This window comes from Zootoca vivipara, chromosome 3 (assembly GCF_965207765.1).
Source record: "Zootoca vivipara chromosome 3, rZooViv2.hap1.1, whole genome shotgun sequence".
NCBI classification, from domain to species: Eukaryota; Metazoa; Chordata; class Lepidosauria; order Squamata; family Lacertidae; genus Zootoca; species Zootoca vivipara.
Window position 1 is genome coordinate 92,798,888 of NC_142586.1, and position 12,094 is coordinate 92,810,981.

A 12,094-nucleotide genomic window follows, 5' to 3' on the forward strand; every position below is an offset into this window, starting at 1 on the left:
ATAAGTGGGGCTTGCAACAAAATGTTGCAGTGTGAAGTGTTTTTTTTATTGCTTAGTGTTATAAAAAATCAGCTATGCACTCCTGCAGGACACTTTGTTCCATTCCTGCTTCCACCTGGCTTTCTGTGACACACCATTCTAGCCAGCATTTTATGATCTCTGAGAGCACACATTCTGCATCGAGTCCTCTTTTTCTTAGCACCTCATTTCCAGATTTTTGTACTTCTAGGAATACAGTACCGGAGTTTCCCCAGCATACTGATTTGATATGGGTAGTGCTGTTTTATCTGTATAAATGTAAGCACTCATGCCTCAATATCAGAAATAGCAGGAATATTTCCTAATACTTTTGAATTTGTGTAAAGCCGAAGCTGTTGAATTTTATGCTTAGAAGACATTTAAAGGCAGCCCTGTTTAGGGAAGCTTTTAATTTTTAATAGATTATTGTATTTTAATATTCTGTTGTAAGCGGCCCAGAATGGCTGGGGAAACCCAGCCAGATGGGTGGGCTATAAATAATAAATTATTATTATTATGCTGTGCCCCTTTCTTTCACTTCTTTCAATTTCAAACAATCTTGAACTTTTACTGTTTTATTGGAAAGTTTCAACATTCCATAACATATTTTCTTCCAAATGTTTTAGACACACCTTTCTTTCTTTTTATCTCACCTTCAGGAGTGCGCCTAGACAGAGTACGTGGAGGTCGTCAGAAGTACAAGCGCAGAATAGATGCAGAAAATAGCCCATACCTGAATCCTCAACTAGTTCAGCCAGCCAAAAAGCCATGTAAGTAAATCAGTTGGTGGTGTTTTCCTTGGTACGTATACATGAGGTTGCATCCCAGTAAAGCAAGAAGCATCCAAAATGAATCATATGCATTATGTTCCTTATCAATGATGATTTTGTAAACTATTCATATCATCCGTATCCTTTCTCTGAAGAGTAAAGAAAAGACTCTTTTAAGGGTGAGAGCTTGCTAATGCACAATTTATGCAGTGCAAATTTTACATTTACAGGTGATCTTTATTTTCAGTGGTACATAAAACAGCTCATGCTGTGATCATTAGTTCATTGAAGCTTCTAGTCTCAGATTTTACAAGAAAGTGATTTTTGCAGTTTTCACTAACTAAATGAGTTTGACTGCTCAACCTCCCAATGAAAATACATTAGGAGCCTCATTAATTTATAGCAATAGAAGGCTGACACACTACTAGCTAGTATTAGATTAAAGCAGGAAAGTGCTACACCTACAACATGTATAGGGAGGGTGTTAATGTTCTCATACGCAGCTGATATTAAAAGAAAGAACAAGATACAGTATTATAAGCTAGAGGCTTATAAAGCCATTTGTACAAATCATGCAGAAGCTGCTAATTCTTGAAGAAACAAGTTGGGTAGTCTACAAAAACAAGAATTAGCAGCCAACAGCACTTGTGAATTCTTTAGTATGCCACTTTCAAAATAGCTGTTTTGGTGTCTAAGCAGTGGCAGAAGCCTCCAGGCTACAAGAGTCTTCACTTTGGACAAGAGTAATAAAAGGCTCCAAGGATTACCCTGATGGCACTTACCTGGTTGTGTAAAAAAGAAAAAGCAGTATGTTGTTTTTCACCTCCCATTCCCCAGTAGGGGACACTACTGTGTTCATTACGCATGAGCATATGGAGACCTGGAAAGCAAATAAACAGAGTTTGAACTGTAAGCAAAAGGGCATTTTAGCTATGTCAAAGGGAAAAGAAACCAGTTTTACATAAAATTAAAGCTTAAGTGAACATATGGCATCGTTTCCTTTTGCCTTTCCAAAAAACATTATGCTGATTATACCTTCAATTGTCCAATCTGGCATCTTCCACACAGTCTGGATAAGCTGTTCCGCCACTCTGTAAATACAATCTAGGGTTGCATTAAGCAGATTTTGCGCATTATAATAAAAACTTTCTGATAATACAATAAAATTCAATAAACTCTAATGCTTAATTTCATTAGAGGTTTAGATTTTCTGGATGCACAGATTGCCAGCTTTTCATTTGTTTTATATTGTGCCGTTGAGTTGAATTGCTGACAGCTCGGCACATGCACTCACAATTAAGCCTTTTTATCACAGACATAGGTTAATGTGTCCCGGCTGAAAATGTGAGGAATTGGAAGGGTGCAATCCACCAGTAAGTCGTCTTGGGAATGCCCCATTAAAATGAATAGGCACTGTACAAGAATACTACTCTGCTCTTTCACAGCTCCCATTCATTTCAAAGGGAACTATGTAGTGTAACTTTTCAGTGAATTGTCTTCCCTGTGCCTAGCCAAAATCATTGAGATATTGCACAACATACAATAATTTAATGAAACACATTTTAGAGGATTCTATTGCTCAAGATAAACCAGCCTCCGGTCCTCACATGCAATCCTTTATTTAAATATTTATTTAATGGATCCCTGATCATTTTTCTTAGTTCATCCTGTAAGAAACACATATAGCATAACTTCTTTTCGGTTCTTTTGCATCCGTCCCAGCAAGTGTCAAGAGTGGAACAGTGAAATCACTTTGACTAAAGAAGTAGCCAGGGAGATTTTCTGGGTTCTGACAGATAGTCTGAGTGCAACAAAGGCAGTGGAATGAAAATTGGGTTTTATTGATTCTAATTAGGGAAACGTTAAATAAGATTTACCTAGGAACCGTGCTTGTGGCTATTCTAACTGATGCGGCTTCCTGAGCACATTCAGAATGCCCCTGGATTTGTACTTTCAATACTGACAATGCTTTCCCCCCATAGCAAAATAATAGAGATTAGGAAATGTTCACAACACACTTTTTTATTATTATTTCCTTTCTTTTCACCACAACCCAGTGGTCTGCCTACAGGTCTTGTCATGTTGTCAGAACAATGGGTATGAAAACTCTGTGAACCTTAAATTAAACTGTACAGCATCCTGAATCACTGCACAAAGGGAAGTGTTTAAGGGAAAAATAGAGAACATTTCATTTTCTACCACCCCACCCCTAAATATGCTGCTCTCACCCATGCTTTTTTTTTTTAATTAACTTGGTGAGTCTTTGGCACTTCAACAAATTTGTTAAAATAGTTACTAGATTTCAAAATCCAAACAACTCACATCTCCTCTGTCTGCATACATTTTATTACTAATACTAGACAAACCTTGGACTTTAAGAAAAGAAATATTTAAGAAAAGTTGTGAAAATATTTACTTGTTTGTTTTGGTAATTTTGTTTTAGGAAGCAACCATGGGTAATAAAACAGTGAATTAATGGAGGTGTGTGTGTGTGCTCTGAACAGTTTAACATCATCATTGGAAGCTGTTTATCAAGAAATACTAAAACTGCTATCTGTCACCTTTAGATGAGATAAATAATACCCATTAATTAGTTTGAGAATAGTAGAATGTTTTTTTTTTTGGGGGGGGGGGTTGTTTGTTGGTGTATCTTTAGTAGTTCTTATGAAACAATGAGCGTATGACTCCAGGCCTGTTGCTAAGTACTATAATACCAGATCAGCTTTTGAATTTCCCTCCTCTGTGAATTGAATACATAGTCTACATTAACTAGAATAGTCAAACAGTTTAAACCAGAGGTCAGCAACCTTTTTCAGCCATGGGCCGGTCCACCGTCCCACAGACCATGTGGTGGCCGGACTATTTTTTGGGGGGGAGGGAATGAACAAATTCCTATGCCCCACAAATAACCCAGAGATGCATTTTAAATAAAAGCACACATTCTACTCATGTAAAAACATGCTGATTCCCGGAGCGTCTGCGATTGGGCTGCATCCGGCCCCGGGCCTTAGGTTGCCAACCCCTGGTTTAAACAATCTCTGTTCCACCCTCTGTCCCACATCAACTTTCAGTCTAAGAATTTCTCCATTCACTTGTGAACAGGACGCTTTCACATTGTAATAATTAATAAACAAACATACTTGAAGTGGTGTCTTGTTTTGGTTTATGAGTGACTGGCATTCTTTTACTTTGTGGCATACCTGTTTGTAAAATACTAGAGACAGAAATAGATAAGAACTCCTGGATAAATTATACAATAGAACATTTTAAAAAAATCATAGGATGAATTTGGTCAGGTTTTAAAGCCATTGAATGCAGTTTCTGAAAACACTTGAACTTCACTAAGTGACAATTTGAACCTTGGTTTCTCCCATCCTATACTTCACAACCTCACACTGGGTCTCATGAGTGGTATATATAGATTTATATGATCATACCTGATCCCACTGAAGTAAATAACTTTCCCACCAATTCTGGTAGAAAGGGGCTATATCCCCAAACTAGCAGTGACATAGCAAATATTATACAGGCCAAAACTTAATATTTGTGGATAGCTCAGCTGGTAGAGCAGGAGACTCATAATCTCAGGGTTGTAGGTTCGAGATCCATTTTGGGTGAAAGATTCCTGTGTTGCAGGGAGTTGGACTAGATTCTTAAGTGGAGTCATGGAAATTACAGTGATTAGTATTAACATATGTTCTGATCTATATTCACAGATAACAAGATTGTCTCTCATTTGCTGGTGGCTGAACCAGAGAAGATCTATGCCATGCCCGACCCCACTGTGCCAGACAGTGACATCAAGGCCCTCACCACTCTTTGTGACCTGGCAGACAGAGAGCTGGTGGTCATCATTGGATGGGCTAAACATATTCCAGGTACAGAATCTATAAACAAGTATATCTTATGAGATTTCTGTCTGTTAAAAAAATATTACATAAAAGGTTAAATAAGAAAATAAATGTAGGACATTAAATGTGGAGACCACAAGGTAATAATGACTAGTTAGGCTGCCTCTCCTTTAAACTAGCATTATTTGCTGGGCCCACCTTGGTCCCTGTGAATTGAACCCCTGCAGGCAGGGTTTTATTTCTTCTGCTTCTACCTTAGCAAAGCATGTAGGTTAAAGTCCTTTGTGACATGCACATCCAAAGGAGTCTTAATGGTCATAAAGCACTTGTGTGAAAACTGGTTTAATATTTCCACATGCTGCCCACATTCCACAGAAAATAAACAGAGAAATTTGTCTTTTGCTTATACGTCTTGCCTCAGGCAACAGTAACTGGAAACAACATTTTGGAAGGAGTCTACATATCAAACAACTTAAGCTTTCCTTGGGTTCAGTGGAATTATGCCTTCCACCACACACACACCTTCCCACACCTACCCCATTTCACTTGGTTTGAATTTGTGTTGGCACACCTGTGTCCTAAAGCAGCTGACACTGTAGGCAGCTATGAACCATGAGCACTGGTGTATTTCAATGTCTGCAGACAACATAACAGTTCTAGATCACATGACCAGTGTCATCTGCAACCAATGTTTTGATTTTTTCAAATAAATATTTAGCACTTCCTCCTTTAACAACCTTCCTTGTCTTCAGGGTTGGCGCAATACATCTTGCTACCAGGAGTGAAGCAGCAATTTATTTATTTATTTATTGTGTTCATATCCCACCTTTTTCGCCAAGGAGCTCAAGGTGGCACACATGGTTCTCCTCCTTCTTCTGTAGTCCCTGTAGCAACCTAGGAGATGATTTGTGATCCCATGGTCAACTCCTTGGTTTGAGGAACTGAGGGCTATTCTCCACAGGCTGTTGGATTGGGCATTCAGACGAGAAATACACACAGTGCCTGCTTATTTGGCATTGTTACTCACTTTGCTAAGAATATGTGCACAGTTGCTTCACCCCCCCCCCTCCAGTGTGTGGATAGGCCTAACTGTTTCAGAGTAGCCACATGAGCTGTGAAGATTTCAAGGGGATTTGACAAAGAACATAAAATAGCTTCTGATACTTTTTTTTTTACTGCTCTCCTTAATGCTAGTTTAACACTTTGGATCAGGCACTGTCTCTTCCAGTGAATTTGAACAATGCTAGGCGCAATCCTGAATGATTCTAATTACTTCTCAAAACCAAATAATAAACAACTATCAATACACATCTAAATCATAATTTGCTTAGGAAGGAGGACAGTAACACACGTTCTGAACCGCTCCGCATTTTCTTCACAGAAGAAACTTAGTTGTTCAGAGTTTGCATCACAAATGGCTTATAAACGAGCTTTTGAATCATGAGCAATGTTTTTCTGGTACAGTTAACTTATTTCTGTCTCCTTAAACTAGTTTGTCTTTATGCTTTGAATGCTACAGTAATTTCTTTAATCAAATTGATGGAAGTCCCTTTCCCAGCCCACACTGAAACCAATTTATTGGTCATGATACGCCAGCTATGTTACTAACAGTCGTAACGAACTGTCAGGCAATATCGCAGTGAAGCTAATTTGAAGTCATTAGGTGTGCAGCGTTCAGGCAACAATTTGTTACAGTGGTTAGGAACACAGCTGACATTTCTGAATGGCTTTGTTCAGAGCAGGTCTAGATGAGCCCAAGCAAATTGTAAACTAATTTAAACATCACTCTGTATTATACTAGCTACTTTGTCTTACACTGGTTGCTAATAAAGCACCCCAGATTAAGTCAAAGCTAGTTAAATAGGTGAGTTTGAGTTTCATTTCTGGACAATGCCTACATCAGTCTTACCAATATGGGGGCATTCGCCCTAGAAGTCGGTCAATAACGCATCATGGTGATTGCCAAATTTATTTTATCAGTTTGATTTGTGTTGTGAATACATGACATAGGTTTGCTTGTGGGTATGGAAGAAACCAGGCAATCTAGAGGGAGAGAAAACAACGGTTTAGTGCCTGAAGTTAGCAGCGAAAGGTGTTGGATATTTAAAGACTGGCATTCTAAATTGCATACCAGGAATCTGAACCAATTGTGAGCTACTGAGGAATACTTGCAACAGCAGGCCCATGGTCAGAGGCAAATTCAAAACCTGGCTTATGGTGGTATATTAAACCTATTAGCTAAATATACATACTGGCGTTCACTTGGCCAGAAGGAGATAAGAGATTGAATTGAGTACAGAACCTTCTGATAACCCTTTTTGAATGCAAAGTTTGTTAACATTTTCACTTATTGGTTGGAAGTAAGTCACCAAAATACTGAACGCATAAGGGCAAGATGCAAAAACCGGTCTCAATGTGGTTACTTCAATTTTTAATGATGTAGAATTTGAGTATCTACAGTTTAACTTAATTTACTGGTATGTATTGTATTTAAACTTTGGGTACCAGTATATTTTTATTGCATACATTCGTATTTGTTATTTACTTTCATGTAAGCCATTGTGGGAGATCTTGTAACCAAGAGGCAGGATACATATTTTCTAAATTAATAAAATAAATATAGATAATCTTTTTAAAATACATAATATAGTTATTATTTATTTATCTTAATGTCCATTATGGAGTCATTCAAGCAAATGTAGAAGTGATCACTTCAGAATAATTCTCCAGGTTATCACAAATAAAATAAAATTAGCTCCAACCATCTTATTATTCAGGAAAAGGATAACTTTGCCAAAATGTGTGCATCTTCACCTCCTTTTTTTTTTTAAAAGCCACTTCTGGTTTTTATTTGCATTTCAAATCATTACAAATTATATCAACACCAACAGAGGAAGGAAAAAGAAAGAATTAAGAAAACTATTATGAATTATAAACAATTATAACTCAAGAAATCATATAAAATGGTAAATCATATACATTTAACATGTTGTAAATAAATAAAAAAATAGACTTAAACAAATTAATGTCCAACAAAAGCAAACTTCAATTAAGAAGAGACAAGTGAAGGAAGAACATGGATAGAGAGAATGAGATAAAAAGGTAACTAAAAAGAGAAAAATAAAGAATTATATATATATATATATATATATATATATATATATATATATATAGAAAGATATATATATATATGTATAGTTTACATTTTTTCTACCCCCCACCATCCCACCCTCCACCCACCATACGTGAAACTGTCCTTTAATGCTTTAATGACAGCTTTCCATTTCCCCTTTCTATAACAACCACGTGTTGGTACTGAAAAGTAGAAGAGGGCAGTTCTGCTACAGCAGTTTATGTTAATGGCAGTCATCATGTTTGACTTTGCAATCATGGCTTTCCTATAGTTCCTTAAAACTTAGTTTCTAAAGGTATAGAATTTTTAACACATGGTTCTATACATGTCTATTCAAAAGTGAGTCCCATTGAGTTTAGTGGAGCTGACTCCCCGATAAATGGGTATAGGATTGCAGCCTAAGGAGATTTTTCTGAGCATAATTGGGAACCAGTAAATGTCCAAAGCATATTAGAAGCAAATTCAATTTGGTGTTTTATCTAAAAATTGATCAATTTTCTCATGCAGATAAATTTCATTTTACTGCTAATCAAGAAAATTTGATTAAAAAATTAGATAGAAACACTGCTATATTCTGTATTCTGTAACCATTTCCTCTTAATTCTTAATTTTGGAGGAATTTTTAAAAATTTTGAATCAATCCCTTGAATGATTATCATTTTTTTTTGGTACCCACTTAAATTCCATTGATACTACTGTGCTGCTCTAGCTTTTATTGAGTGAACAAAAAGATACAGAACTGAGCAGAAACCTACCTTTCCCAGAAAGGAAACACACACACACACACACACACACACACACACACACACACACACACTTATATACGGATTGAAAGGGTTTATCAGTAAATAGAATTAGTCTACTTTCATTAATAAATCAAACAAATGAAAAGTGTTGTTGTGAAACATGACCACATCTTATCTGTAAAAGAAAATGATCACAATGGTATTAGGAAATTCTTGACTTTAGTTACAGGAGCGTAAAGGCACAAGAACAGATGATGGTGCCCTAATAGCCCTTTTTAAGAATGACAGGGCCCCACCATTAGCATCCTTTTATATCCTTGGAAATTGCTCATGCCTCGCTTTTCTGGTTCCTATCTGCCTGACTCTTTTTTATTTCTCTTTCAATTTCATCCGCGCTCGGATAAGCGCATGCTAACACAATATGATTGAGCTGTAAAATGGAACGCTGTCGCCTCTAATCTCTTTTATGTAGATATGGAGGTTCTTCCACACTCCACTTCATTCTTTCTCCATTGTTGGCCTTTATAGAATGGGTTGCCGAGTAATGGAAGCTCACACTGTCAAATATTAGAGCTAGGTTTCACAGGGTGTGATAAGAAGATTATCAGCCTAGCAGTCAGATCTATTGTTGTTCTTTGTGTCAGATTAAAATATTCCTATGTACTGTAACTTTGTTAGTAAAATACTACAGGTATTTAGGAAGGCTGTGTTGTTTCCAATGAGACAATTACTCTTACATGAGTAAGATGTACAGAACCTAACTTAGATACTGAAAGCATATGTTAGTTTTATTGTGTGTTGCATTTTGAACATGGCAAGTTTTGCTTTTGGACATCTTAAAAGTATAAAGCCCATCCCCCCCCCAATGAGATGAGATTCTGCTGATGTCTGACCACGATTTCAAAGTCACTTAGGCATTGTTTCTGTAATGCAACTGTCTCATTGGCATTCTGCAAAAATGGGCAATGCTCTCCTTTTACTAAGTGGAAGCAGGAAACATTAAGCTCTTTAAATGTGCATAACAGGAAGCTTAAGAGACAAAATGTTCTCTGTCGTTTTGCAGACACAAAACACATCAAGTTAGACCAAAGTCCTTGCAATGTTTTACACTTAAAATTAATTTTAATTTGTACAAAAACATTGAATCTAGATTATTCTCCCCCCAAAAAACCCCCCCACCTTTTTATGTTGTAAAATAAAACCAATTGCCATCAAGTGCTTGCAGATTTACCTATTATGTAATTATTACTTGTGTAGCATTGCCTGCTGGTACATTTAGGTTGTCCAAAGAGGTACTAAATATACATAGAGAGACTTATAATTAATTGAAAGACAGCAACCACTATTGAGACATAAAGTTTAAAAATAAGTTGTACAAAGTATTGTGGCATTTTAAAGATGTGAATTATAGGGGTTTTTGTTTTTTAAAAACCCTTTATGTGCCACAAAATGATTTTATTCTTTGCAATTCTTTGATTTTTCCTGCAAAAGACAGAAAACACAGATATCCCTCCAGAAATTTGCATTGTTGTTGTTGTTGTTTAGTCGTTTAGTCGTGTCCGACTCTTCGTGACCCCATGGACCATAGCACGCCAGGCACTCCTGTCTTCCACTGCCTACCGCAGTTTGGTCAAACTCATGTTCATAGCTTCGAGAACACTGTCCAACCACCTCATCCTCTGTCGTCCCCTTCTCCTAGTGCCCTCCATCTTTCCCAACATCAGGGTCTTGTCCAGTGAGTCTTCTCTTCTCATGAGGTGGCCAAAGTATTGGAGCCTCAGCTTCAGGATCTGTCCTTCCAGTGAGCACTCAGGGCTGATTTCCTTCAGAATGGATAGGTTTGATCTTCTTGCAGTCCATGGGACTCTCAAGAGTCTCCTCCAGCACCAAAATTCAAAAGCATCAATTATTCGGCGATCAGCCTTCTTTGTGGTCCAGCTCTCACTTCCATACATCACTACTGATAAAACCATAGCTTTAACTATACGGACCTTTGTCGGAAATTTGCATAGCATATCTTAAAATCTGACATACGAGGTACAGTGAGTTTCATTTGTGTACCTGCAAGGAAACAGGTAAGCTATCTTGAAAGAACATATTTGTATGCTTGTCGCCCTGTTGTAAGCCAAAAATGGCTTATCTTCTGAGTTTACGTCAATAAAACTCAGAGACAGTAGGAGTTAGGAGTCCATTGTTGTTTATTGCTGGGCAATAGGTTACAGTCGAATTGTTTTGCAAAACTGCAACCCCGCCCAAGGGTCCAGGCAGGGGTATTTATAAGTTTCAAACAAAGCATTTCAGCTTCCACCAATCATGTACATCATTACCTCATTTCATGTTTAATACACATGCGCAATAAGCATTGCTAACTAAACTTTGATTCTCACCATGATCTGTTACATTGTGAGTAAACATGTTGGGAACCTGTGTTACGTGTAGCCATTTGCACCATGTATCAACTTATGTTCTAGTTTATGAGCTGTATCTTTGTGATTTACTGTACGTATTAGTGTCCTTCTGTCCCAGTGGGGGACGGCATCTTGCAAAATCATCAGTTTCTTAAAGCAGCAGGTTACCATAACTTCTCTATTCAAGGATTTATAGGGGTTCACATTATCACATTCATTATGGCCCTTTAGGCCACTACCACAACCCCACCAAAGAGAAGTTGAAAAGGGTAGCCTGGAAAAAGCATCAGGGAGAAAATAAGATTGTAGTTGGGAGGGGTCAATAGAACATTGGGAGGAAGATTTCATCCGTTTGCTGATGTGAACACAGTGGTGGAATAGATGAGGGCGAATAAGCTGTATTTAAATGTTGTTATTTCATAAAATTCTTACACCACTTGATTGTAAAAACAAACAAACCTCAAAGCGGTTCACAAAAAAGATGAAACAATAAAAATATCAAGAAATGATTCACAACAGTCATTTAAAACGTACAAAAAGTTAAAATAATAAAACAGGTTGAAATTCACATCAACTTTCTTAGCATCTGGGTAGGCTTGCTTAGCAAGAATGTTTTTAGCAGGTGCCAAAAAGAATGCAGTGAAGGCACCTGCTTGATCTCAATAGGCAGAGAAGATTGAGGCTCTTTGGTTTGGTTGTTACCATGGCTAGAAAATAGCCATGTTGTTCTGGATGGAGTCACATCCCCTCTGACAGGCCAGGTACATAGTTTGGGGGTATTCCTAAATACACTTTTTGTTACTAGAGGCCCAAGTGTCTTCTACCAGCTTGATCTGTTTAACGAGCTGCAGCCATACCCTGAACAGGGATAGAATGACAACTGTAGCCCATGCACTGGTAGCCTTGTGGCTAGATTACTGCAATACGCTCTAAATGAGCCTGCCCTTGAGCCTGGTTTGGAAGCTCCAGATTGCGGATGGTAGCAGGTAGCTGACAGTATTGTTTGGACATCTGCATCTACTGTTGAGCCAGATTAATTTGTATTAATTTACAAAGCCCTTAACAACTAGGTCCAACACACCTCACGGCCTGCCTGAAGCCTTATGTCTCAAGGTGAATCACTAAGATAATTTGCCGGAGTCTTGTTGGTGAGGCTCATGTGATGTCA

The 12,094-nt window shown here is 37.7% G+C and overlaps 1 protein-coding gene across 8 annotated transcripts in view; it reads left to right on the forward strand.

Moving 5' to 3' along the window:
* ESRRG (estrogen related receptor gamma) overlaps positions 1-12,094 on the forward strand; it is a 210,962-nt gene that overhangs the window by 138,989 nt on the left and 59,879 nt on the right. For all 8 annotated transcript variants that reach the window (XM_035111330.3, XM_088666684.1, XM_035111338.3 and 5 more), the window contains 2 exons: positions 678-788; positions 4,505-4,666. In XM_035111330.3, the coding sequence (XP_034967221.1) occupies positions 678-788; positions 4,505-4,666 (273 nt within the window). The remainder of the gene's footprint in view (positions 1-677; positions 789-4,504; positions 4,667-12,094) is intronic.